This window comes from Mastomys coucha, unplaced genomic scaffold (genome assembly GCF_008632895.1).
Source record: "Mastomys coucha isolate ucsf_1 unplaced genomic scaffold, UCSF_Mcou_1 pScaffold14, whole genome shotgun sequence".
Lineage (NCBI taxonomy): Eukaryota > Metazoa > Chordata > Mammalia > Rodentia > Muridae > Mastomys > Mastomys coucha.
In genome coordinates this window covers 85,359,230-85,387,184 of record NW_022196896.1, presented here as the reverse complement: position 1 = coordinate 85,387,184, position 27,955 = coordinate 85,359,230, and the positions used below count along the sequence as shown (strand labels likewise).

Below are 27,955 nucleotides of genomic sequence, written 5' to 3'. Positions count from 1 at the left end.
TGTAGACCAGGCTGTCCTGGAACGCAGAAATCCACCTGCCTCTGCCTCCCAAGTGCTGGGATTAAAGGCGTGCGCCATCACTGCCCAGAGTAAAATATTTTCTTATTTCTGTTTACTTTTACAAAAGTACCTAGTTGACCAACTAAGCTAAGAACGGTTAACACGCATAGGAAACCTATGACACTGTTATTTCCAGATCAGCAAAGGACAGTGGACTTGTCCCGGAGCCTGTATATGAGCTCCAAAATGAGGATGTTGATACAGTCTTGGTCTCTCTAAATCCGAAGCTTCCCTGCGCCCATGTCTGTTCACCTTTATAGCCACACTTCCCTCCATTCTACCTATTTTTAACGATAACTGTTCCCACCGAAGAAACTATCAGAACTGAACATTCAAATGACACTCCTAGGCCGGCAGGGAATCTAGGAATGCCAGTGAAAGCGATCCTCCCTGTTTCAGCCACAGAGATCTCCTCCAGGCAGCACCCTCTCCAGACTCCGCAGAGCCGCCTCCTCCCACAGGTCCCTGGAGGGCCAGCGTCGCGGGGAGCGGGCCTCGGGCTCGGGCGGTTGCGCCTAGGGAGGCCCGCAGGAAAGCATCATGAGGGACGACTCGGGGTCTCCGCTGGAGGAGGACCAAGCGGTGAGCGACGAGGGGCGCCTGACCCGGAGTGCGGCGAAGTGGAGGTGCCCTAACCAGCAGTGTGCACCGCCGAGCCGGGAATCGGGGACAGCTCTGGCCGAGGGGTGCGGCGGGGCCAGATTCCCACCCAACATCCCGGCGCCCTAGTCAGCGTTGCCATGGCGACGCCTTCGGTCATCTCTCGGCTGCGGACTGTTTCCGGTGGGGAGTTTGAATCCGGGTCCGGTCACGCCGTGCCCATCCCTACGCAAACCACGATGACCTCCCGCGAAACTGTGGGTGAACCCCCTCCGCTCCTGGGGATGCCGGCCGACGCTGAGGTTTTCCTTGAAGCTTAGTTTGAAGGGGTCAGACCGGGTTCGGCCCGGGTAGCCCCAATGCCTTCCGCGGGACGGGTGGGGACGCTTCGGGCCCAGTAGCCGAGAGGCGCAGCCCGATGACGCTCTGCGCCTGCGCCTGGGCAGGCGAAGCGGGCACGACCGGGGCGGGGCGGGCGGCCACGGTGCCCTGTGCTCTACCGCCGTCCCCGGGAGAGGTGATGGGGAAGAAGCAGGTGGTTAGCGAGCCTCAGGTACTTTTGAGCCGTTGGGAATTTAGTCTCCTTTTGTCCAGCCGTTCTGTTTTTGAGGGGCTTAGAGTTGTGGTTTCTAGATGGGTGAGATGGTTCATTTTTGCGGGACTTTTGAAATACCAAGAGGACGGGGTCCCACTTTCAGAGCATCTTGAGAATAGTAGTGCTTTTGTAGGACCACCATTCTATCGCAGTTGTCATTTTGACTGCTGGATACCACTAGGATATCGTCAGTGTCCTAGTTTTGTAGCATTTTCACGAATCTGTTTGAAAGACCACGACCATGGGTTGCTAAATGGGACAAGCAAGAGTATCCAAAATATAAGCCTTTGGAATCAGTGCCTTCTATAAGCAGCATGAAGTACCAGAGATACTAAATTGACGTCTCTATCCTGCTCTTAGTGTTCAATTCTTTTAAGGATGTATTCGTTTTATTAGTGTTTTGCCTGCATCTATGTATATGCACCACTTGGGTGCCTGTTGCTCACAGAAACCAGAAGAGTCTGTCCGTTTTCCTATGCCTGGAATTACTGATGGCTGTGAGCTGCTTTGTGGGTGCTGGGAACTAAACCCAGGTCCGCTGCACGAGCAACAAGTGCTCTTAATGGCCAAGCCATCTCTTCAGTGATTAGCATTCTATTTTGAAAAATTTCAGAATACTTCCTAACTAATACTCCCTGAAGTCACAAGCACGACCTTTTGTACTCAGGTAGAACAGTGTAAATTACACCGGCCCCAGATACTTTCTGTTCTAAAATATATTATCTATTTCTACTTAAGGTAACTTTTTTTTTGAGTTTTGATGTTATTTTTATTGCTGACATGATTTAAAACTACCAGCCAGATGTGGTGAGAAGCCATGCAGAGTTGACTCCTGTTTTGATGTAGTAAGATAATTTAAGTACAACTTCTTTTACCATCTCAGCATGGGGTAGCCATGCCCCCCACCCACCTCCAGAACTCTCACATCTTCCCAAACAGAACCCCTGTCAGCAGCTCTTTCTCTGTCCTTAAGGTAACTTTTTAAAGACCTCTTTACTTTGTGGCATAAAACTTAGTTGGCTTCCTACTTAATAAAACTAAACCCATATTCCTTATCTTGGTCTTTGAGGTCTTAACTAATCTGCCTTCTGCCTTTCTGCCCTTTGTAACTGTGCTCCAGCCTTGCTGCTCTTCTTTACTTCGTGCCTAGTCTTTCTCGAAAGCCTTAACACTTGCTCCTCATTGCCTGTAAGTCTGGCTCCTGTGCCAGGAAGGCCTCAGCTCAGATAACAGCAGAGAGGCTTTCCCTAAGTAAAATATCACTCTTCATTCTTTATATATGGCTACTTAGCGCGTGTAAACACACACATAGGTGCATGCACACACACATGCATGCACAGACACATATAAACATGCATGCATGCACACATATGCACACGCATGCACACACACAAGCACACATATGCACAGGCATGCACACACATTTATGTGGCATGGTCTAGTTTTATTTGTACATGCAACATTACCTTCCAATACTTAGCCACTAGTGGAAGGCCTGTAAAGGGAAGTGAGCTCTGTTCAGATCCTAGTCTGAATGCTCACAGTAGGCCAGACTGGATGAAATGGAAGAAGAAAAGAATCTTACATGGGGAGTAGGAAGGGCAGAACAGATCTAAACCCAGCAGTCCTGTTTACATCACCCTCCCAGGTTTCACTGATAAACAATCTTCCAAAGATTTGAAGACAATTGCTGATCCATTTTATTTGATAACATCTGGATGGTGGGCTTTAAAAAGAGTAGCTTTGTGGTACTTGAGATAAATGAAGGTAAGATTCACCCAGCTTTTATTGACCAGATTTTTGCCTCTCCCCTTCCTCTATAGCGTCCTCCACGAGCCCTTCCACCTGTGCCAAGGTAAAAACAGTTTACAATCATTTAATTATTGGACTTTAAATATGTAAAGTAAGTAGAAAAAATTGAATAGTATGGTTGAAAATCTACAATACTTCATAAGACAAAAACTATCTGGAATTTTTAGAAGTCTTTCTAAGAAGTTAGAGGTAAAAGTTAAATTCGAATCACAAGAATAATTGTTATGAGTAATTATAGAAAGCCCTTAATCTAGCACAATGGCGTAATGGGTCTGTTCTGAGTGTGCTGGTGTCCTCTTTACCAGGATTTTCTGAGGCCCTTGTCTTTGTGGAACATTCTGTCAGAGCTTAAGCCGATTATAACCAGTGACAAAGAAGAGTTCTTAATCTGCTTAGTCTCTTTGATTAACAGACAGTAGGGAGTGTGTATTTGTGCTTTCAAAATATTTTTTAGCAGTGCTATTAAATAATATACTATTTAAATATAATAAGCTAGTTTATAAATTGGGTAACAGTATGTGAAAACTAGTTTTATTTTTAAGGTTGTAATGATGTAAGTCAATTTTTAGCCAGACAATAAGATAGATATCCAATTAATAGTTTCTTTTCTCTTTTCTTCCTCTCTCTCTTTTTCCCCTCTTTTTTTCCCCTTCTGATTAAATTTGGCTGGGGTCACGTGAAGTGCTATCCAAGGTGAGTTAGTTTACTGTTAGTGTGAACAGTCCCAAATGCATATGGTGTTCTGAAGTAAGCGTGAAGATGAGTACACTGGCTCTTAGGAGCCTGCCTGGAGGTCTCAAGGTGGGGACAGTGGCACACACCTGTAGTCCCAGGCTCTTGCTGTGCTGAGGGAGGAGAGCTGCTTGAGCAGGAGTTGATGGCCAGTATGGGTAACAGTCAGCCCTTGCCTCAAAATAATAATAATAATAATGATAGTAATGATCATGATAGTGATGATAATAATGCTTTTCTTTGATTCCTTAGTGTGTTCTACTTTTAATTGAATCTAAATGTATAGTCTATAAAACTACAGTGCCCACTTGTTTTCACAATCTCCGGTGACTGCCACTTGAAAGTTATGTGTGATATACAGTAATAGGTTGCTCTCTATAGTCGCCTTGACTTGCTATTAGCTCTGTAATAGACTGTACTTTTTCTCTTCTCCTTTAGTCAGGATAAGCAAGGTTATGCTGCACTAACAACTCCAAACATTTTATTCACTTAGTATCTTCCAAGAATGTCAGAAATAATTCAAGGTTGGAGCAGCAGGATGGCTTAGTAGGTGAAGGTACCTGCTGCCAAGCTGAAAACCAGAGTTAGTGTCCCAGAACCCACAAGGGAGAAAGAAAGAACTGACTCTGCAAGTTGTCCTCTGACATCTACATACAAGATGTGGTGTGCACGTTTCCATGCACACACACCTATACCCACATCTCACAGACACACACAGACACACACACATGTATATACATAGCATAAATAAATGTTAAGGTTTTTTTTTTTTCTCTGAAGAAAAAGCCCAAGTAGGTTAATTTCAAAGTCCAGAACAGTTGCCTTTGTTAATGATGTAGTGAGACTCAGGCTGCTTTGTCTTGTGGTTTTGTCATCCTAACAGGAAGCTTCTTCTCTTGACGTGCAGCTGGGGCATAGGTGACACATGTCACTTCTACAATCCAAGCACTGGCCATGCTTCACCCTGCCTAGCTTCTTACATCAACAGGATCGGGCCCTTCAGTGCTGCGGGCACATGCCACATCTATTCAGCTACCTGGCCAGAACCAGTCTAGATTGTAGGACCTCAGTGCCAGGGACTGGAGACTGTGTGGGACCAGGTGGACGTTTCCTGAGCCCACTTTCTAAGTGGCAGTTGTAAACACCACCGGGCATCAGTGTATACTGGCACCACACTGTGGCTGCCTTTGGCCTGGTCAGCTCTTACCTTTCTTCCTCTCATATGTAAATGGTTGACTCCAGAGGAGAGAGGGGAAAGTCTTCCTTAGCAGAAGTTCTGTTCCAGCTGATGCTCTGCCTTTCTTGTTTTTGCTGTTTTATAGATGAGATTCCACTTAGTCATCCTAAGAAAAAGAAGTCGAGAACAAAAAGCACACTAGGTAAGATGTCTGCGTTGTGGGAGATCACAAGTTTTCCCAGGACTTTCAGCATGATCAGCATTCCAAAGTACAAGAGTCAAGGTTCCAGGGGAGCCAAATCAGGGAAAAGTTGGCATCAGTGGGAAAAGGCCATGGGCAACCTGAGATTAACTAGATTAGATGCACTTACAGAATAAATTTCTGTGCCACCTATGCTTAAATTTACAACATTGTTGGGACTCTTTAGGTCTTTGTCCCTAGGTAGCACAAGTGGCTTGAAGCCCTACTTGGTTCTAGACCCTTGAATACAATAATGGATTTAGAGACCTGGGATTCTTAACTCTCCCATTCTGTGTTAGAGCAAGACCCTGAAGACATGGTCACGTCATCCATGTCCTCAAGCTTTTAATAGCAAGCAAGCCCATGAAGCCGTTCTGCCATCTCGGTAATCCTGGATGGTCTATTAATACTTCAGTCAACACATCTAGAATGCATAGCCTTCAGTAGTCAAGTTTTTGGTTTTCTTTATTTTCCTCGTGGGCTTGAGACCTCAGAGTAACCTTCATTTGATTTCTTAACTTCCCTCTCTACTTAATGTCTGTCCAAGCCTAGAAGGTCTGTGTAGTGGTGATGCTTTGATTTTTGTTGCTAATGCTGCTTTGGTTTTTCTTATATAAAAGGAATCATATTCTATAGGTACTGTCTTGGCTCTTTATAGACATTGTAGTTATCTATCCCTAGGTGGTGATTTCATATTATTTAATCTTTAACTTAATATTATTTAATTTATGGAAAGATCTCATTCTAAAAGAGCGTTGCGGTTCTACATACACTTGTGGGTGGTGTGGTGAAGGTGGAGCATAGATTGCCAGCAGTGGGAGGATTTGGACTGTTGATAATATGGGTTCTAACTTGCCCTCAAGTTTCTCTTATTTTCTGCCATCCTGAAGCATGGGAGTGTCACCTTCTCTAAGTCCCTAACAAAATGGGACAATCTCAGACACTAATCCAGTGAATGAACGGTAGTTTATCTTCTGTTCGCATTTCTCAGACATTTTTTCCCCAGTGCTAGGATAACCCCGGCCCCTACATGCTATGCGGGTGATCTTCCACTAACCTCCATCTCCAGCCAAGAGTTGGCCTTCGGAATACCAGTGAGGCTAAGAACATTCTCCCTTTGTTGTTCAGCATATTTTTCTTTTTCTTTTTCAAGGAATAGTAGTAGACAAGAGGAGGTAGTCAAGAATGATTCAAATTTCCCAAATAGTGTTGAAATTTGGTTAAAAGGTTTTGTTAGGGGAAAAGTTGAAACTCCTAAATGACCTGTCAGCTCCAGTTAATTATTCATGATGACTTAATCCTGTGTTACAAGTGAAGGAACTAACTGTAGAGGTGGATACGCTTCTTAGGACACGAGACAAGAGCATTGTCTATGATGACGTTTTAATTTCCCTGCACCTTTTTGAATGCTCTGAGTGTTCTGAAGCAACTTTTCCTCCTCTACACTGCAGGCCTCTGTTTTGCCCTCCCCCTCTCCTTGGCTTGCCTGTTGCCATGTTTATTTCATCTGCAGCATAGAGCCCAGAGTGAGAGGAGAGGAGGCATGAAGTCAGTGTAGAGGCACAATCCAGCAAAGAGGGGGTGTCAATGTACAGAAAACATTGTAGGGATCCTTGACCTGTCTTTCTAACTCAGTGGTCGCTGCTCAAGTTGACCCGTCTTCCTCCTGTCCTCCGGCAGCTACTGCTTCTTCCGAAGGCCTTGCTGAGGCCGTTGTTAACAGGAGGGCTGAGGGCAGTGAGCCACCAGCTGCAGAACTCAAGGAGTACCCAGAAGCTCCTGTTCAGAGGAGACAGAAGAAGATCAGACCACCTCCTGGTACGTGAGGAAAGAGGGTTAGCCTGTGACAGAGGTTGTGATTTTGAATCTTGCTCCCGTAGGTGGGTTTCTTGCTTTTGTCCTTAAAATATCTACCATTTCAAGTCCCGTGACTCAGACCCTTTTCCAGGTCTCTTTGGTCATGAATATGTAGTCTATGAGAGAAGAAATAAATGAGGGGGGGAGGGGGGAAGAGGGGGGTGGAGAAGGGGGAGAGGGAGAGGGAGAGGGAGAGGTCAGATCTAAACCAGAAAGCCCAGTTCTCAGTACATGCAAGAATTTAGTTAGTGAAATGGACATTTCAGATTAGTAGAGATAGGGTGAATTCTGTACTAACAAGGTTCTAATAAAGCAACAGTCACCATTTATTGAATATTTGTGACTTGGGCAGTGGTCTCAATGTTAACAAAAGTGTGTGTGTGTGTGTGTGTGTGTGTGTGTGTGTGTGTATCAAGTTGGGTACATACTTGTAATCACAGCTCTCACATGCTGAGTAAGGCAGGAGGATTGCAAGGTGTAGGACAGCACATAATGAACTCCAGGCCTGAGCTACAAAGTAAGATCTTGTCTCATAAAAGACCATGATGCAAAAATAAAATCTAGTGATAATGGGAACGGAAACTCGAATACAGTAAGAGGAGCATAAATCGCTTTGGCCTGTCCAGTTGTCTAAGAATAGAAGCAGCTGTAATATTTGATACAATCAAAGGATATTAGCTTAAAAGTAGAAATGGGTAACCACCAGAACCCTGTGATCTTGGTTTAAGTAATCACAATTTATCTAAATAAGCATAAAGCAAGTATAGGTTAGAAGGATTGTTCAAGTGAAACTGTCTACAAAGTATTGTTGAGTCAGCACAAAGCTTATAAAACAGTATGCACGCAGAGGGTCTCACTGTCACAGAAACATACTTTATTGTCCTCCTGTGGTTGCCATAACAAGTTACTATAAACTAGGAGACTTCAAACAATCTACATTTATTTTTTCATGAGTCTAAAGGGTAGAAGTTCAAAATCAAGGTGTGCAGAAGGCCTGACTGCTTCCAGAGGCTCAGGGAAGGGGCCTTCCTTGCCCCTTGCAGCTTCTGGCGGTGTGGCCAATCTTCAGCATCCTTGACTGTGGATGCATAATGCCAGTCTCTGCCCATCTCTCCTTTTTTTCATTTTGTCTGTTTCTCCGATTCACTTCATCTAAGACACCAGGCATTGGATTTAGGGTCATCCTCACCCAGAATGACCTCATCCTAACTTGCTTATGTCTGCAAATGCTCTATTTACAAATAAAGTTATGTTGGCAGGTTCTAGGATTTATGACTTGCATGTGTGTTTCTGGAGCATGATCCAATCTGGACCATAGGTTTAGGCCCACATGTACACAGTGAAGACAGTGGAAAACAGTAGTGCTAACTGATTAGATTTTTTTTAACAAGGAAGAACAAAATATGATTTTTATTTTCTTCCTTTAAGAACACATATTAGTTTTATGTAATTAGGAAGGGACAGTGGACTGACTTTATAAACTTGAAACAAAGGGGAGGAAGGAGTAACTATGAGGTTAGCTGAGCACTGTTAACACAGATTAGCCTTTGAGAATTTAATACAAAGCATTTTTTCCTGACTAATTAATGACTGCTCCTGGAGAGCCCCAGGTACTGATTCTATGGGGAAGTTACAGGAGCAGAGCGGCAGGGTTAGGAGTGAGGAGAATACAAGCCAGTTTGGGAAGTGCTGAAGTGGGTGCCACAGTTGCTGGGCACTGGAAGAGCAGAAGCAGTTGGGAGGAGACCCGGGTGACTGGCAAGAGAGAGCCGGAGCTCCATAGACCGTCGTAATCACCAGTATTGAGTGCGGGTTGGTGACAGCAAGGTTTTGATCATTTGGTCAGGATATGAATTTGAAAACTGAGATGATACCAAATCCTAGATTGTGAAGAATAGCTGTATAAAAATGACCTGGCCATTTTCAGAACATTCTGGACCCAGCTGAGTGGCGGTGCATGCCTGTAGTCTCACCACTTTTGAGGCTGAGGCAGAGGGTCCATGAGTTCCAGGTCAATGTGGGTGAATGACACACTCAAATGTCTCAAAAAGACAAAACACAAAAGAAAAGAAAAACCAAACCAACAAAAAGCCCAAAGCAAAAAAAACAAGCCGGAGAAGAATCAGACCAAAGGCAGTCAGGGCTCCGGGGAGCTGCTCTAGCCATTCTAAATGCCCACAGCCTGGCTGGTCGGGTGCTGTAGTAGTCCTCTCTCCTTCTGAAGCAGCGGCTTGTGTCACCCACACTCGTGTTGCTATGTAGCTGAGGATTGAACCCTTCCTCACCGCCTCCCACCTTCTGCAATTATGGTCACCACACCTTTTTTTGTCTTTTGTTTTTTGTTTTTTGTTTTTTGTTTTTTTGTTTTTTGTTTTTGTTTTTTGTTTTTTGTTTTTTGTTTTTTGTTTTTTTGTTTTTTGTTTTTGTTTTTTGTTTTTTTGTTTTTTGTTTTTGTTTTTGTTTTTGTTTTGCAGTGCTAGGGGCTGAACTTGTGCATGGTAGGCAAGCACTCTACCAGCTGAGCAATGCCTGTAGGCCTAACTTTCTAGTTTTTTAAAGCTCTGGTTCTTGTTTTGTTTTACCCAGAATGACTGTTGCATACTGTTATGCCTGTATTGTCTTTCTAGCCCAGGCTGCATTTTAGTAAAATAGTTTGAAGGGTGGACGCCATCTCGGGGAACTAGTATTTTCAGGTGGGAAGAAATGATCGGGTGGCTCTGTTGACTAGTTTGAACTTAATGGCTACCCTGGGTGCAGAAGAGTGAAGGTCATAAACTGAGATCCCTGCTTTCTCAGAAAGCCTGCTTGTCTGATTGGTCTGTGGCTTTGGGCAACGTGGGTGATGAACAGTTCCCGTACTCACTACCTTTACTAACCTGTAAGGGTGGCTCGCTGTGCCTTTGCACATGTGCTCTGACTGATGACGAACACCTGCTTCCCTTCCGGGACTCTGTAAGTCTGTGTGACTGACGTTGAGTCTCCCCTGTAGGATCTGCATCTCCTGTGCTGTCCTAACTTGGGACTGGAATCCGAGGTACCGTTAGACTGCTCAGGTGGAGGACTGTTGGGTACTGCGCCTGTTCACCTGGGTCTGCTCCACTTCTCCTGATTTTGCTTTTGTTTCTCTGCTGTAATAAACTAACTTCGAGTGTAATGACATCTGAGTCCTGACTCCTGCCAACAGGTTGCCAAACCTGGAGGTACTCCAAACCTGGGGATTAGTGTTTGGTTTCGTTTGTTTGAGACAGGGTCTTACTGTGTGGCCCTTGTGGGCCTGGAGTTTTAACTGTGTAGTCCAGGCTTGTCTCAAATTTACAGAGATCCGCCTGTCTCTGCCTTCTGAGTACTAGAATTAAAAACATGCACTACCGCACCAGCCGACTTTTTCAGTTAAAAAATTCTACAGTTCTATTTTTTAAATGTATAATCTCAAGTTTTAATGTCAACCAGTATAGAAAAGAAATTAAGAAATTTAATCCTAGTGGGTATGTTGGCACATGCCTTTAGCAGTCAGTTTTCTGAGTTTAAGATTAACTTGTCTACATAGCAAGTTCCAGGGAAGCCAAGACTGCACTCAAACAACAACACTGCCCTTGGCAGAAAAGAATTGGTCCAACCAAAAGTCTGAAAGTTCTCTTGTCTCACAAAAGTTGTGTACTGTTTTATTTCTACGTTGTAATCACGGGACACATCTTATTTTCAGAGTTGGAGTCTTCCTTCACCGAAAAGCCACCTAGTCCATCTCTACTACGGAACGAAAATGGCATTGATATTGAGCCTCGGGAGGAGGCATCGATTCCAAAACCTCGAAAGAAGGCCAAGTACTAGACCATTCATCCTTCGAGCTCGCCCTTGGAGCTAGTGCTGGTGTTTAGGCAAAGTACTAGACCATTCATCCTTCCAGCTAGCCCTTGGAGCTGGTGCTGTGTCTAATGCCAAGTAGAAGCTCCTCACTGGGTCTCAGAAAGCACCATGTCTCTGTGTGCCAGGATAAGCAGTGTTACAGAAATGAACCGATGCTAGGAGGACTTTGAAAAGAATAGAACACAGAGAAGAAAAGAGAAAAGAACAGTGTATGGAAATAGCCCAAGAATCGTCTTTAAGAAATTGTTAACAAAGAGAATGTTTTCACATAAATTGCAAAACCTGAGATAAAGATTAATCTTTAAAGATAAACTACTGCGATTTGTTTCTTCATGTTAATGGATTTTAAATATTTTGAAATAACCTTAACCACTGTGTTTTAATATAGGAAAATAACTATATTACATAGCTATATACATTATAGATGTTATAAATAATAACATATAATCATATAAAATACAACAGCATACTTAAAAATATGCTGGAAGTTACATAACATTAATGTTTGTACCTAAGAATGACTACAAACAATAACCAGTTAGATTTAGAATTTTATAATTTTAAGTCAGGAGAAATCTAATCCAGTCAATGTCCATTTTCTAAATGAGAAAACTGAGGTCCACAGGAATGTGTGCCGTCAGTAACAAATCTATTTGAATAAACAGCATATTTCTTTCACTCCAAGTTCAGGACTCTTTCCATTATATTCATGGGTAATTTCTTTGTGGGTCTTTAAAACTTCAAGAATTGCCTATTGTTTCAAAGATTTTCCCTGATTTCAGGAAAACCCAGCCAGCTGAAGCACAGTATGCTCGCGAGCTCGGAGTAGAAGATGAAGACATAGTCACAGATGAGCGGAGCACTCTAGAACATCACTCTAGGTTCACGGCACCCACTGGAGTTAGCCAGCCTGTTGGCAAAGTATTTGTGGAAAAAAGCCGTAAGTAACTCCTTGTTTTGGAATACAATTGCTCTAAATATTGAACAGGGATATCTTTAACCTGGTGATGATCATTCTGATGACCTGAGTGAAGGAAATGATAAAGAAATATGGAGGAAAAGTGACACACAAAACTAGTCATTATGCCATTGTTTTTTCCCAACTGGCTTTTGTTTTTAATTGAAAATAGTTTTTTTTTTCCTATACAATATTCTCATTTCAGTTTCCCCACCCCCAACTCAGGTGTTATCCTGAATTAATTACCATCTGCCTCCTTTGAGACAGGCTCTCTCATTGGGCCAGAGCTCCTAAACCAGGCTAGCTGGCCATCAAGCCTAGAATGTGTGGTCTCTGCTTCTGAACTCTGGGGCTCCAGGCATGGCCACCATGCCTAGCAATTCTAGGTAGGCTCTCAGGATCCAAGTCAGGTCTTTGTGCTTGCACGGCAAGCATTTTACTACCTGGGCCATCCCCCCACTCCCTCTTTTTTAGAACAGTCAGTTTATTCTTGTTTCCTTTGGTGTAAAAACTTCACTGTTGGACTAACCAGTAAGACAGGCACAAATGCTTCTGTTGGCTCTCCAGGAATTATTATTTTTTTTTTTTTGAGAACATTAGTTATTCTTTCATCCTTTAAAATATCTGAGCAATAGTTTTGTAAAGGTTGAGGTGGAGTCTGCCTGCTTCCTGATCCATTTCCAGATTGCTAAACCTAAAGAAGGAAGTAGCCACAGTGCAAATGTGAGATGCCCCAGTCCCACTCCCAGACTTCAAGAGAACTTTATGAGGTACCCCACTTCTTCCTTGTCAATGCAGGAGGCTGTGCTGCACCCTGCAGCATCTTCTCTGTCAATGCAGGAGGCTCTGCTGCACACTGCAGCATCTTCTCTGTCAGTACAGGATGCTGTGCTGCACACTGTAGCATCTTTTCCCAAGAATTTTAAAGAATTTTTCAAATAATAGCTTGCCTTGATAGTGTAAACATTTTAAATAATTTAAAAAAAAAACTTTTATTTTAAGAACTTATTTTTATTTTATGTGTATGAGTGTTTTGCTTATATATTCTGAGTGTTTGTTTTATGCTTACAAAGGTTGGAAGAGGGCATCTAATCTCTGGAACTAGAATTACAGTGACTATAAGCCACTATGTAGGTGCTGGGAACTGAACCCAGGTCCTCTGCCATAACAGCAAGTGCTCTTCACCTCTCAGCCATTTCTCTGGTCCCCAACATTCTCATCTTAATGTTCCTAAAGTCTTTAAATTACTTCTACAGACTGTCATGTTAGAGGATTTTAAATTTAATTCTGAGTTGAAAGTTTATTGTTGATTTCATTAAATATAGTTTATCTTAAAATTGTTATTTTGAGGGGGCTGAAGAGATGGTGCAGTGGTTAAGAGCACTGACTGCTCTTCCAGATGTTCTGAGTTCAATTGCCAGCAACCACATGGTGGCTCACAACCATCTGTAATGGGGCCTGATGCCCTCTTCTAGTGTGTCTGAAGAAAGGGACAGTGTACATAAAATACATAAAATAAATAAGTAAATCTTTAAAAAAAAAGAAAGAATGAAGAAAGTATGTGTCTAAACAGCCAAAGGTGAAAGAAAAGGAAAAGTTACAGTCAAGTATAATTCTTAGATTACAAAAAATAGCAAATTTCAATCTTAGTTTCACCCCTCCTTTTTTATTTACATAGGTTTTGAGCACATGTGCTTGTGTGTAATGTGGATGAGTGACATGCCTGTGAGGTCAGGACAACTTTGTGGAGCCGGTCTGTCCTGCTGCCCCTGTGTGGGTCTAGGGCCCAGCTTAGGTCAGCAGTAGGATCTGAGGCAGCATCTTTATTCCAACAGCCATCTTGCAGGCTCCTTGGTTTGTTTTTTTTTCAGTTACTTATGAGTACCCATGGAGGCCAGAGGTGATGCCAGATCCCTCTGGACCTGGAGCTGCAGGCTCCTGCTTGCCATTAGTGATTGTGTTCTGTCTGCTCTGCACGCCCAGGGAGATTTCAGGCAGCGGATCGTTCCGAGTTGATAAAGACCACAGAAAACATAGATGTGTCAATGGACGTGAAGCCATCCTGGACTACCCGTGATGTGGCACTCTCCGTGCACCGAGCTTTCAGGTGGCTGCCTTTTGGTGGTGTTCATTAAGCAAATGTTAATTGCATATCATCATTTAAAACAAAAGAAAAGTCTTGGCTGTTCCATACTTTGTAAACAATTTGACAATTTAAAATGGTGTGTAGATTTATTTTTGTAAACATCCCACTTGTGCTTTTCATAATATGTTAAATTGTATTATATTTGAGGATATTTTAAAAATACCTAGCCTCTTATTTTAGTGGTTAATATATAATTAAACTCTTCTATGCAGGATGATTGGTCTGTTTTCTCATGGCTTCTTGGCTGGCTGTGCTGTGTGGAATATTGTTGTGATCTATATTCTCGCAGGAGATCAGTTGTCTAATGTCTCCAACCTTCTGCAGCAGTATAAGCCCTTGGCACACCCCTTCCAGAGCCTTCTTTACTTGCTTTTGGCTCTAAGTACAGTTTCAGCATTTGACAGGTAAGGCTTTTGTGAATGTGGGGCCTTCTAACCTTCCTATAGGAAGAAATAGTGAGCAATGCTCAAGGTGTGTGTGTGTGTGTGTGTGTGTGTGTGTGGTGGTAGACTAGAGAAGGGAACACCACCAAGGGCAGTACGTTGTGTTACATTATGGCTGCACAGTGACAAAGAGCTTTCATCTCATTCTAGGACTGACTTTGCTAAAACGTCAGTAGCAATCCGGAACTTTTTGGCCCTGGAGCCAACAGCTTTAGCTTCTTTTCGTGAGTAATAGTTACCATGATAATTATGTTATAATTGAGGAGCAATTCTGTCACTTTGAATCAAGAAAAATATTGTATAGAAGGTTTGTGTTATTTCTTCATATAAACCATTACTTATAGATCAATGAATTGGTAATTTAAAATGTGGTAGAAGTAATTTTTTAGTATTCTTTTGTTTTTGTTTTTGAGGCAGGATCTATTACATAGCTTAGGCTGGCCTTGAACTTTCTGCGTGGTTGAGGATAACCTTGAACTTCTCATTCTGTTTGCTCACCCTTGAGTCCTCGGATTTGCAAGCACCCATTGCTGTGTCTGGCTAACAAGTGTTTCTCATTTGAAGATCATCTAAATGACTTTCAGAAGTTGAATTTATATACCTGAGGTCCTGGGTTTAATGCCCTGCACCAAAAATAATAAGTAAAGTTAAATTTGCTGGCCTTCATTACTTATTTAGCTTCTGTGTTTTCCACTTGGCAGACATAGCTGGCATGGCCTTTTAGTAATGAAGACCATTTTATGTATTTCTGGCATTCTACAATACATTTTGTCATAGCTTACAAGATTTTATTAAAGCTAGTTTGAGGACCTTGGACAAGCCATTTAAATTCTTAAGACCTAGGCTCCTTTTTGCCAGTTCCAATGATAAAATTGTGCTCATTTAGTATACTCGGCACTGTATTCATGCCTACATAGTAAAAGCTGCCTAGTGGAGTTAAATGAATTTCTTTTGTATAATCATTCACCAAAGTGAGGATTATTTTGGTCTTAAAGTTCAGTATAAACAGCAGTTAAATTATTAATTTCACTTCTTCCCCCTCAGTGTATTTTACTGCTCTAGTACTATCCCTGAGTCAGCAAATGACCAGTGACAGAATCCACCTTTACGAACCTTCTGTCAATGGAAGCCTCTGGTAAGAATCCACAGTAATGAGCTAGCAGCAGCAACGGGGGAGGAGGAGGGCAGTGATACCTTTCCACATCTTCATCCTTAGATCATAACAAGGTGACATTTCTGTTTATAATAAACCATGAGAAGAAAATACCTGTTCTGTTGGTAAATGGATAATGACCTTTTTACATTTTTACTTTTGGTCTCTTGACATGTAGTTTGAAGTAGCCCAAGCTCCTTGTGTAGGTGAAGCTGGCTTTGAGCTCCTGATCATACTGCCTGTCCCTCCTAAGTGCTGTGATTACAGGCATGAGCCACTGCCTAGCTTATACCTGAATTTTTAAATGAACTATCTTCTTTTAAAAAATATGCCAATGGATTGGAGGTGCTCTATGCCTTTACCCTATGTAGAGAGCCTAGTACCACAGAATGGTGGTGGAGAGGGTGGCTGGAGAACAACAGCCCAAGAACTGAGCAAGTGCTACCAGGAAGCCAGTGTGAGAGAAGAAGCATTCATAGGCGAGTAGCCAGCTGATGGGTTGACCAGATGGCTGAAAGTCCAGTTCAAATGAATGACAGTCTCTTTTGAGACAAGGAATAGGTGTGAGCCAGGAGAGAGAGGAGATTGTCAGTTGATGAATATTACCATGATATTGTAAGGGAAATTGTTGGGCCTCTTGGAACATTTAACTTTCATTACACTGCTGTACAGAGCTCCACAGATGCATGCTGGGTTTCTTCTGATCACACTTTATCACACTTGGTATTTCTCTAGGAGAGGACTACTTTTTAAAAATATATAAAATAGTTGCATTTGGACTTGAGGGCAAAAATGAAGGCATTTCTAATGAGCATTTCTCATCTCCAGGGCAGCAGAAGTTGAGGAACCAATTCTCATGCCATGGATCATAGTGAATCTGGTGGTGGCTCTTCTGGTTGGATTATCCTGGCTCTTTTTGTCTTACAGGCCAGGCATGGACCTTAGTGAAGGTATTAAACTAAAAAAAAAGATAGAAGTCTTTTGCAGTTTCTCTCATGATCAGTCTTACAATAATACTTCAATAATAAATATATTTAAAATAAACTACTAGAAGGACAATGAAAATAAGAAAGTCTCAGAAGAAACAGGGAGGACTTAAGAGAGTCGGAGCCTGGAAACATTTCCTGAGGGTCCTTAGGCTTCCAGAAGGCATACCTTCTGGGAACGTTGAGGGTTTGCTAAAGCTCTGCTCTTATCATGCTAGGTCTTCACTGTGTGTGTGCGTGTGTGTATGTATATATCATATATATGACAGTAAATAATTTAACCAAACTATGTAAATTTGATCTTGATAGATATACTACAAAACAAATAATTCACTTTAATAATAAATGTTTTCAACACATTACTTGGTAATAAGGAGCTAGGGCATTTCCTTGCATCCCAAACCACTGAGGCTATGGAAAATTGCCACCTAATAATATTCACTTCCCTATTTTAAGCCTTAGATATTTTTGCTAATTTTCTACTGAACAACCTAGACATTTAACCGTTTTACTGTATGTACCCTCAAGTGCTGGGCTTAATTTGTTCCATTTACTTAATGCAACATTAAATAACTACTATCAACTACATTTTAAGATGCAGGGTGAGAGCACTTTGCATACTGGCCTTATTCATCTTATCTACATGAAGGTGATGGAGAGACACCGAGGTGTATGCTGTGTTCTCTGAATGTTTGTATCACAGCTGAAGAAAGTCAAAAGTAGGAAACATCAGTCTTCAAAATGGAGCTGATTTTACATAAGCATAGTCTTTGCTGGAGACTGAAGTTTTATTAAGTGGACAGCAAGATAAAAATGTAATCTGTGGCTAGTCAAAAGATACATTTTCAAGTCCATTCTTATTCCCGACATCTTTGAAGCTCGTTTTGACCAGATCTTTTACTTTTTGTGCTAATAAGACACAAAGAAACCTGAAGATCTAGAGTGCCTTGCCTTCCTACAACAGAGAGGTAACTAGGTTTAGAGGAACATCAGAAAGGCAATTGAATAGAAAACACTAGCATCCAATGATTTAAAACATCAGCACAGCCTCTGTTGTACTCAGAGAAGCGAGCGATTCTCATCTAACACTCACACAGACTCTTATTTCATTGTCTAACAGTGCTTTCTTATTTTACCTGTAAGGTGCCCAGTGCCCAGTGAAGTCACTAATGTCTGGACACAGGGTCTTTAGAACACTCCTGTTAGCACACCAGCTAGCTCATCTCCAGATGCTCCAGGAACACTTGCTATATTACTGCACATGGTACTTCCTGGACAGGCGTGTCAGACTGTCATCTCTCCACTTGTGAGCATCTGCACCCCTTCCTCTCTACTTCTAACTCCTCCCATGTCCCTCCTTCCAAATTCATGACCTCTTCTATAATTTTTGCTCTATTTATAGATGTAAAATGTATATAATGTAAAATGTATGTACATAAACATACAGCCTATTGAGCCCAGTTGGTGTTTTCCATATGTACATGTGTACTGTATTATACCCAACCAGAATGCCATTTATTTTATTCAGGATTGTACTTTTTTCATTGCAATTCTCATGTTGTTCCACTAAATATTCTGTGCTTTCTTCAGTTTGCTGAATTGTGGATTTTGGGCCTGGGTAGCTGGTCAGCTGGCAAAGTGCTTGTTATGCAAACACGAGGAGCTGAATTTAGATCTCCAGTGCCTGTGGAAAAATGAGGCAAAATGTTGTACACCTGCAGTCTCAGCACAGGGAGGGCAGAGACAGGGGGATCCCTGAGCTCATGGCTAGCTAGCCTGGCCAAATTGATGAGCTCCAGGTTCAGTGAGAGACCCCGTCTCAAAAATTATGTGGAAGGCGATAGAGGAAGATGCCTGACATCAACCTCTAGCAGCTGTGTGTGTGCACACACATTCATATGAACATGTCTATATGACATACCTACTCACACACAAAAATGTTGCACATTGTGTGTTTTGCTGTTTTTTTTTTCTCATGAGGTATGGTTTTTGGACATTCAAAAAATTTTTTAATCTAATGGTTTATATCTGAGGACTTTTATTGTTTGTATTCTCAAGGTTTAATTTTTTATATTTCTTAGCATTTTAATAATAAATTGCATTTCCATGTGAAATAATAGTTTAATTATGAAAATGTCAACTGATAGCACTCTGCATTGCTGCTGGGACTGACACTATTCCTGGTTTGTGCAGGGTTCTGTCTCAACTGCAATGTGCACAATACATAGTAAGAATTCCAGAAACCTGTTGTCTTTTAAGGATGGTCATTTTAAAAGTGAAGACAACGTGAGGATAACACCTAGCTTATTGGGACTTTTGGAGATGAAATGGGACAGCGTAGTGGAGGTGCGCTAGTAGACAGTGTTGGTTCTGAATCCTTCCCTCTCCCCTGCATCTTGGATCACCTGATCACCACAGAGTTAGATCTCTTAGCTCTTTTAATGACCCTTGGTGACTTAATTTTTCTTGGTAAGATGTGTTAATGTTGTCTTTATTATGTGTATTTTATTTTTAAGAGGTTTACAGTAAATTTAATGCTTGAACTTTTAAAATTATGAGACATATCCACTTGCTACTAGCTTAGCTTTTAGATTAAAAGCTCCCTCAATAATTCATACTTGGATATGAGTACTATGCCTGAATCAGTATTTCAGCAAACTGTGACCAAGCTGCAAAACTATTCTGAGGATCTGAAAATGTTTTAAGTATGATATGTTTATTCTCTCCTCAGAGTTAATGTTCTTTTCTGATGTGGACCCGGAAAAAGGAATCAGAGCATCTCCATAGAGCCGACTCCTCCATAGTGCCAGCTCCTCCATAGAGCCGGCTCCTCCATAGTGCTGGCTCCTTCCCTGCAGTGACACCTGCGTTCCCCGCTCCTGTTTTTAAGTGTATTTTTTTATAAGATACATGTATTTATAATTGAGCTTTTGTTACACAGTGCTGAAATGCTACTGGAGATTATGAAAAATGTTTAAATTACATCTGGTCTTTATACGAAACATTAACGTCTTTATTATTAGCACCTTAGTGATAAGAGATAATGAGCTAAAAAAAAAAAAAAGGCAGGTGATGTGTTTGTTTCCTGTTCTCTCAAATTTGCTAATGTCATAATTATTATCTAAAAAGTAACAATTTAGAAAAGCCTTAAATTCAGTGTTATAAAATACACATCAAGTTTAAAGGTAAATTTAGAGAATGGGGAAGAAGGGAAAATGTCTTCATTTTATATTTTTGATGTCTTCTTATTGAACACTCTGCAGTATTTAATTTGTGTTTTCTGAATCTGGCCAGTGTTGTGTATCATGTAGTAATTATGATGCTGTATAGCTAATAAAACAGAAATACATCTCTTCAAAAAGCTTTATAAACTGAAGATTTTTCCTTTTTAAAATCTGTGCCAGTTATTTCCTATCTGGTTGCACATTAGAATCATGCAGGGAGCTTTAGGAGGATGTGTCACAGCTCCTGTAATCTGGGATGTGGGGACGGAGGCAGGGCACCGGCTCAGTGCCACCTCAGCTACCCAGCCTAAGCAACTTGAGAGCCCATTTCAGAAAACAAAAGCAGCAACAGCAAACTCAGACATAGCAAAAGAGAAGCCAGACCATGAGCCTGCTCTGACCGGGATTTTGGGCTAACCTCTGGAGAGTCTCTGCTCTGACCTTTTACAGTCGATGGATTTCAGACCTGGGGTTTTAGTCTGGGAGGTAAGGGCTCTACCACTGAGCCACCTCCTTAGTCCTTCTGTTTCTGCTAGTTTGCTGAGAAAGGGGTTGCGCTGTAGCCTGGACTGACTTTAAACTCCTGATCCTCCTTCCCCAGCCTCTTGAATGCTGAGATTGAGGGGTTCTTCTCATGAGTCACAGGAAACATGAGTGGAAGGTCACCATCCTCATTCACACACTCGCTGTCAGATATCTCTAGGTTTCTGGGAAATTCTACTCTTGGGGTGGGTTCTGCATGGAAAAAAAGCTGTCTTAACAGATTTCAAATGGTTCTTCAGCTGGTATCTGTGAGCCCCAGCAGCTTAAGTCAGTGAGAAGACCTGCTAGAAGAGAAGGTGACTCAAAGGCTGTTGGATACATCCCTGAAACTACTGGGCCTCCCAGATGGGCACACAACTGAATGCATTAGAGACGATGATTGACAGTGTGCTAACTGAGGTGGCTGTTCTTGAAGACTGGACTATGCCAGCAGCACACTAGAAATACCCTTTACTATCTGAATTGGGTATCCACTTGTGTTGTAGAATTGTAACCACCTGCAAGTCTGGCATTCCTGCCAGGTTTAGCCTTCACTGATTAGCAGGGATTCTCATGTTGGCAGCAGCTGGGGGTGTAAGAGTTCATCGTCTGTTTTGCAGCAAGTGCAGGGATATTGAGCTGAGATCTATCATATCTGAATTGTGTCGTCAAGGAGAAGTAGGGAAAGGTGCTCTCAGTGTGGGGTTGTCACTGGCTGAGTCATGGTCCCTCTCATTCCTGGAGTCCATGACCATAAGACTTTTTCACAGCAAAAGTGGGTTTGCAGATGTGAGTAGGGATATGAGCCTTGAAATGGGGAGAGTATCCTCTGCTGTTCAGTGGCTCATCGTAGCAGGTGATGGTATTTGTTTGTTTGTTTATTTATATGAATACACCATTGCTGCCTTCAGACACACCAGAAGAGGGCATTGGATCCCATTAGAGATGGTTGTGAGCCAACATGTGGTTTCTGGGAATCCAGAACTCGGGACCTCTGGAAGAGCAGTCAGTGCTCTTAACCACTGAGCCATCTCTCCAGCCCCAGATGATGTTCTCTGAAGGACTAAACCCCTTTCTATTTCATCAAAAGCTATTGGTCAGTTGTGATATTTCTGCTTATAAAGGTGGAGGGGCCTTTAGTGACCCAAGAGGCTGGGAACAGACTCTTATCCAACAGCCAACAGACATAGAATTCAGGGATTCTATCAAGGATGAGCAAGGAAGCAGTCCTCCAGAGAGTGCTGCCTACCGTCCCTGTGGTACTTTGATTTGGACTCAGTTATATCTGTACCAGACTTGAAATACAGACAAGTGAGGTAGCAGCTTTGTATTAGATAAGTGGCTAGGTTTGCTCCTAACTGCGGCATAGAGAATGCAGCCTTACATTGCAGCTGGAGAAAGCTATGTTAATAATGTCATAACTGACGCTGGAAGAATGGTCTTTGAATTCAGGTCTGAGAGTATGACTTAGATTTCACACGCCCTGATATACCTCAGCAAGGACACAGTTCCTGAACAGCTGATGGAACCTTCAAATCCTTCACCAGCAACAACCCAACAGTGCATGCCAAAGATTCTTTTGACCATGGTGATTAGGAAAGTTCATTGCAAATGCCTCATTGATTAACTCAAGGCGAATTGCTAAGGCTGTAGATGAGACTATCAGACCTGTCAAATTGGAATCTTTGAGGATGAAGCATAGGTTTATGGGAGCAGGGAGGAGGGAGGATGAGGCTCTTAATCTACTTAGATCTGGGAATGGAAGGATCTAGGAAAGGTTTGTACGTAAAGTCAGATGTGAGCAGGGGCTTTGTAAAATGGATGATTTCCTTCTAGAGATGAGTACCAAAAAAACAGAAAGGCGAGTGAGCTTAGCACCTTTAAAAAAAAAAAACAAAAAACCTTTCATCATAGTATTCATCATCACCATCAGTGTGTATAAATGATGAGAAAGGCACTCAATGTGGAGGTCAAAGGTCAACGGTGTGGTTGGTTCTTTCCTTCCTCATTTGTATGGGTTCTGGGTAGGCTTGTGCAAGGGTGTTTATCTGTTGAGCCAGCTCACCAGTTCAGCTCAGCATTTAAAAAATAAAAGAAGTTTTATTTTTATTCATATGAGTGTGTGTCCCTACCACACGAGTGTGGGTGCCCATGTAGGCTAGAAGTGTCAGATTCCTAGAGCTACGAAGTTGTAAGCTATCCAATGTGGGTACTGAGTACTGAACTTGGGTCCTCTGAAAGAGAGGCAGGGCTCTTCACTGCCGAGCCATTTTCCCTCGATCATCACTGTAGCAGTTTTTGGAGATTTTAAAACACAGTGCTATGAGATATCAGGCTAGGTTTAATGTTAAATTTTTATCTCATTTGCTTTTTCAGTCCCCCTCTTTTTCTTTCAAAATCTTTTTTAAAAAGATTTATTTATTTATTATATGTAAGTACACTGTAGCTTTCTTCAGACACTTCAGAAGAGGGCATCAAACCTCATTACAGATGGTTATGAACCACCATGTGGTTGCTGGGATTTGAACTCAGGACCTTCAGAAGAGCAGTCAGTGCTCTTAACCACTGAGCCATCTCTCCAGCCCTCAAAATCTTTTGAAGGGAAATTTATTTGAAGAATTGAGGGCATTTGTCTATGAATGCACAGTATCATTAAAGCAATCAGAAAACATAATTCCATAATATTTAACATCCAGTTCATTTTAGAATTTTTCTAGTTGTCCCTCATAAAATTGAGAGGCCAAACCTACTCCATCTTGGGACTGGCCTCCATCTTAAAGAAAAAAAAAAAAGGCCTAAAAACTTGACCTACAGCAATACCCAAGCTATACCCAAGTATCAGGAGGGACCCCACGGCTTGTCCTTGACCAGAGTTACTCTCTAGCTACTTCCTAGCAACAGTTAGTCAAAGATTAGTCTGATTGTTTCAGATGTTCTTTCAGACCCTTTGTGATTGTATACTGTCTTGCTTCAGAGCACCCACCTGTTGGCTTATAGTCATTCTATTAGATGCTTGCCAGTCTGGACACCCCCTCCCTCACCCCTCACTTGCTCCTATTTTCCTATAAAAACTTGTCCTGTGGAGGGTTCGAGGCTGCTCCACCTTCCTTTCCCATCCTGCTGTGTCAGGGTTGTGTTAATGAGCCCAAGCCCCAGCTTGTAAGAAAGAGATCCTAATGCTATTCCATCAGAAATGGCTCCTTGGTGGTCTTTTGGGGTTCACGAATGCTTCCCGGCACAACAAAATCATATTTCATTTGGTTCTTATCTCTCAATGTAAAATTATGTATTTATATTTTAAATTTAAATTTCTTTAACATCTATTTCTTTTTCATGTACATCTGTGGCTGTTCATAGCAAGGTCAGAAGAAAGTGTGGGGAAACAGTTCTCCCTACACCATGTGGGTTTAGAGGGCACTCTGCCACGTTCTGAACATCTTGTCCTGACCAAATCTCAGACCCAGGCAGGTGAAATCCTTGTAGGACTCGCAGAAGGACTTGGTCAGTTCTACACTGTGCCCTCTCTCGTGTGAGCACAGTGCTCAGGAGGACTCTGTAAAGACACCATTGAGAAAGCACAGACTAGGCCCTCAGCAGACTCCCAGCATTCCTCCAACACTGTGAGAAACATTTCTGTTCTTTTCAGATTGCGTATCACTAATGAACTAAAATACCTAGAGATATGAATTTGTTCACGAGACTATATTTCTGTCCAACCCAAAGACCATTGCTAGTTGCCGCCATCAATTAAGTTCAAATGAATTTCCAGACTTGATAATAATTCAGAAGAGGCAGGCTTTTGTGGACCCTGAAGTACTATATCTTTCCTTTATACTTATATTTCACTGTAAAACAATAATGCCATTGTTTTCTAGCAGATGCCTCCAAGAGACAAATGCACAGAGCAAGGATTTCGAATAGTGCTTATTCCTCACGGCTCAGCCCCTGGCCAGAAAACATGAAGCATTCTGGATAATGCACAGAGTTAATGGCTAAACTCTCCCACAGAACTGGACTCCCCTTAAGGAGCCAGTAACCAGAGCATGGGAATAGGTTTTTTTGTTTGTTTGTTGTTGTTGTTTTGTTTTGCTTTCTTGGTTTTTCAAGAAAGGGCTTCTCCAGACCAGGCTGGTCTCAAACTCACAGAGATCTGCCTGCCTCTGCCTCTCAAGCATGCACCACCATGACCACCTAGTGAGACTAGCTTTACAATACAAATAAAATCATCTCTCATTGTTTAACAAAACAAAACCCAAGATTAATCTGTAATGCTAGGTATATTTTGTGCTGCATTACACGAACCTGTGGAAGTGAGAATGATCTGATGGGCTGGCGAGATGGCTCAGCGGGTAAGAGCACTGACTGCTCTTCCAAAGGTCCTGAGTTCGGATCCTAGCAACCACATGGTGGCTCACAACCACCCGTGATGAGATCTGACGCCCTCTTCTGGTGCGTCTGAAGACAACTGCAGTAGATTACTCCGGAGCGAGCAGGGCTGGTGTGAGCGGGGCGGGGCGAGCGGGGCCCGGGCGAGCGGGTCTATTCTGAGTTCAATTCCTAGCAGCCACATGATAGCTCACGACCATCTGTACAGCTACAGTGTACTCATACACATAAAAATAAATAAATAAATCTTAATAAAAGAATGATCTGATAAAAATAAGTAAGTACCATTGGGCATGTACCCAGATCACACACGGGAGTCAAGGGGCTTGGGATTTTATGCCAAGAAGCCAGAAAGGTAAAGGCGGGGACCTCATTCTTGTTTCTAAAGAATTCTGTCTAGAGCAGCTACTACTGTGACCCAGCATAAGGGGTATGGCAAGCAGTAGGATGCAGTTAACTGTGTCTGGGGGGGGGGGGGGGGAATGTGAGAAAGCACTTGGTAAACTGCTTTCCGGAGGCTCTTAATCTATTTAGAAAGAGGTGGGAGTTGAAAATCCAGGAAAGGTCTGTAGGTGAGGTTGGATGTGAACAGGAACTGTGTGCAATGGAAGTTTTCTAGTGGTAGAGATTAACTAAAGATTAACTAAATTGGCTTTTGAGCAGATTCTTGCTTTAAAAAAAGACTACATTTCAAATATAGTGGTGACTAGTTCTGAGGCAGGAAAATATATTTAAAATGTTAAAATGTGCTATCCACCTTGCCTTAGAGCCACCTTTGAAAAATATTTTTAAGTGCTAAATGGTCAATAAAGTTTCTGGGTCTGCTTCATGTATAATGGTACATTTGTTCTAATACTGTGAGAGCAAAAGGAGTTGATGAGGCAAACTGAAAAACCATAAAATAAATCATAATATTTCTCTACATGACAGATATCCCAGACCAGGGATGGTAAAGAGAAAGGGTTCTTCTTATCAAGATACAATTTTTTTTAAGTGTCGTAATTTTGCCAATGTGGCATTACTACATCAAATGGTTTTGGAACATATTAGAGGCTCAGGAGGTAAGATACATACATGAATGTGTCTTGTTTGTGGAGAAGTCAAAGGTGTTCGTTCGGGTAAGTTCGTTCTGGAAATAGCTAGTCGGCACCCAGGTGGAAGTGATATCTCATACTCTGAATCTGGAAAGATAACGGTGTGTGGAGAAGCGGACTCCTGAGACTTAGGTAGCATTTCCCCTCTGGGGATGGCGGCTGCCCACCGGCTAGCTCTGCCAGACAAGGAGCCACACCCGATGGTCCTGCTTGCTAAAGCCTGCAGACTCTGCAGGCGGCTGAAGCTTGCACAGCCCGGCCGGGCGTTCTGCACGCGGTCCGGGAAAGCGTGGGAAAGGCAGCGGCACGTGCGCAGCAAGCAGCGGTTAGTGGCAGATTGGGCCCTGAAGAGAATGCAGCAATGGAGTTGCCTCCTCCGGGAAACCGGAGGGTTTCCATCAGTAACCCTCAAGAGACATCTGGCAGGGTTCCCACCACCCCAGCCGTTCTTCCCAACCAGCCATCTAAGCTCACTTCCGTCTCCATGAAGCGCTCCTCCCATTCTTACGCCTACAGGCCTTCCATCATGAGCAACCGTAGTTTGGGGGCCCAGTCCCTGCTGCCGAACCCCATTCTCCAGAAGACCTCCCTCATCCCCCCAGGTGCCCAGCAGAGCAGAGCATCCAATATCTCTTCAGTCCGATATGCTGATGAAGAAGGCAAGCCGCTCCCTGAGAAGGACAAAGACAAGGACAAGGGCAAGGGTAAAGGCGCAGGAACTCGGCTGTTGACTGTGAGTGGCCACGGTGGAGGGTGGGCCGTGGATGGGAGGGTGGGGGATGGAGATGGGGCAGGGGGTGCCCTGGGGACTGGCAATCCTGAGACCACCTCCCCCCGACCCCCAGTCCATCTGAAAGGTGGTGACACTAGAGACCTTAGGCAGTTACTTAACTTCCTGAGCCTCATTTTATCAACTAGCATATGAAAGACCGGTTAAGAAGGAGACGATAATGTAATTGCTGTTTTAACCAGGCAGAGAACAGTCCCTGACTGCTCACCGCAGTCAGTACCATTGCTGAGATGTAGTTTATCTGGAGATGTGCTATAAACCCCAGACACTTTATTTTTATTATCTGATTATTTTGTTGTAGAGGGGCCGTAGTCTGCTTTATTTGGCCTTAGTTCATAAGCCCTGGCTGACCTGGTACTCGCTGTGTAGCCCAGGTTGGTCTCCAGTGTTTAATAGTAACGAGAGGATGGAGATGTAGATAGCAAGGGAGAGAGGCAAGTTGTAGTTCCTTTTTATGTACATGTTATGAGAAGATTACTAGGAAATTTCACACACACTGTTGGCCTTACATTACTAAGAAAAAAGTGCAGTTAAATTGTCCAGAAACAAAGGCAGTGGTGGCACGTGCCTTTACTCAGGAGGCAGAGTCAGGTGAATCTCTGAGTTCTAGGCCAGCCTGGACTATAGAGCAAGTTTCAGGATAGGAGGGGCGGCACTGAGAAACTGTGTCTCAAAAAAAAAAAATAGTAAAAAAAAAATAAAAACTCAGTAACAAATGACACATACAAAAAATTGAGCTCCATCTCTATAAAATTAATTACTTGGTGTCCAAGATTCTCCTAATTCCAAAACCTTAGCATGCATTTAATGTATTGTTATGATAAAGGGAGAGCATATTAAAGCATATTAAAGGATAAGTTTTTGATACAATTTTTTTAGGGGGGGGCGTTTCGAGACAGGGTTTCTCTGTATAGTCCTGGCTGTCCTGGAACTCACTCTGTAGACCAGGCTGGCCTCGAACTCAGAAATCCACCTGCCTCTGCCTCCCAAGTGCTGGGATTAAAGGCGTGTGCCACCATCGCCTGGCTAGTTTTTGATACTATTAAATTAAAAGTCACCAAGATTTGTAAGAGAGATGTGCTTTGACAACCAGACCATGGGCTAAGTTGATTGTGCATGACCTTAAGGAATTTGGGCTTTACTTCTCAGAATAGTGTGACTTTGAATATTGTTCTGAACATGCTGATTCCTTTTCTTCCTTCCTTCCTTCCTTCCTTCCTTCCTTCCTTCCTTCCTTCCTTCCTTTCATCCTTCCTTTCTTTCTTTCTTTCTTTCTTTCTTTCTTTCTTTCTTTCTTTCTTTCTTTCTTTCTTTC

General features: G+C 42.5%; 2 protein-coding genes across 6 annotated transcripts in view; both read left to right on the top strand.

Annotated features, from left to right (window-relative positions):
* The first annotated feature begins 547 nt into the window (after positions 1-547).
* On the top strand, positions 548-19,986 carry Tmem237 (transmembrane protein 237). Of its 4 annotated transcripts, none has more exons than XM_031367607.1 (13): positions 548-642; positions 3,079-3,110; positions 3,750-3,760; positions 5,122-5,178; positions 6,898-7,035; positions 10,778-10,895; positions 11,721-11,878; positions 13,880-14,003; positions 14,255-14,446; positions 14,636-14,709; positions 15,530-15,620; positions 16,467-16,588; positions 19,356-19,986. In XM_031367607.1, exons 1-13 carry the CDS (start codon positions 601-603, stop codon positions 19,409-19,411), a joined length of 1,215 nt encoding a protein of 404 aa, XP_031223467.1. In that variant the 5' UTR covers positions 548-600; the 3' UTR covers positions 19,412-19,986. The 4 variants fall into 4 exon arrangements, with proteins under 4 accessions (XP_031223467.1, XP_031223466.1, XP_031223464.1 ...); XM_031367606.1 differs by lacking the exon at positions 548-642 and adding an exon at positions 829-917; XM_031367604.1 differs by lacking the exon at positions 548-642 and adding an exon at positions 854-962.
* A 6,154-nt stretch (positions 19,987-26,140) lies between these two features.
* C2cd6 (C2 calcium dependent domain containing 6) overlaps positions 26,141-27,955 on the top strand; it is a 103,415-nt gene continuing 101,600 nt past the window's right edge. Inside the window, exon 1 of one of the 2 annotated variants that reach the window (XM_031367593.1) lies at positions 26,141-26,583. In XM_031367593.1, coding sequence (XP_031223453.1) covers positions 26,212-26,583 — 372 coding nt within the window. In that variant the 5' untranslated portion in view covers positions 26,141-26,211. The remainder of the gene's footprint in view (positions 26,584-27,955) is intronic. The other variant, XM_031367594.1, reaches the window with a different exon arrangement.

Excerpts from the sequence above, each read along its gene's own strand:
- Tmem237 (XM_031367605.1), top strand. The coding sequence starts at position 1,079 with ATGACGCTCTGCGCCTGCGCCTGGGCAGGCGAAGCGGGCACGACCGGG. Across the intron at positions 1,214-3,078 it reads AGGTGGTTAGCGAGCCTCAG|CGTCCTCCACGAGCCCTTCC; the intron begins GTACTTTTGAGC and ends CTTCCTCTATAG. Across the intron at positions 14,004-14,254 it reads TCCGTGCACCGAGCTTTCAG|GATGATTGGTCTGTTTTCTC; the intron begins GTGGCTGCCTTT and ends TCTTCTATGCAG.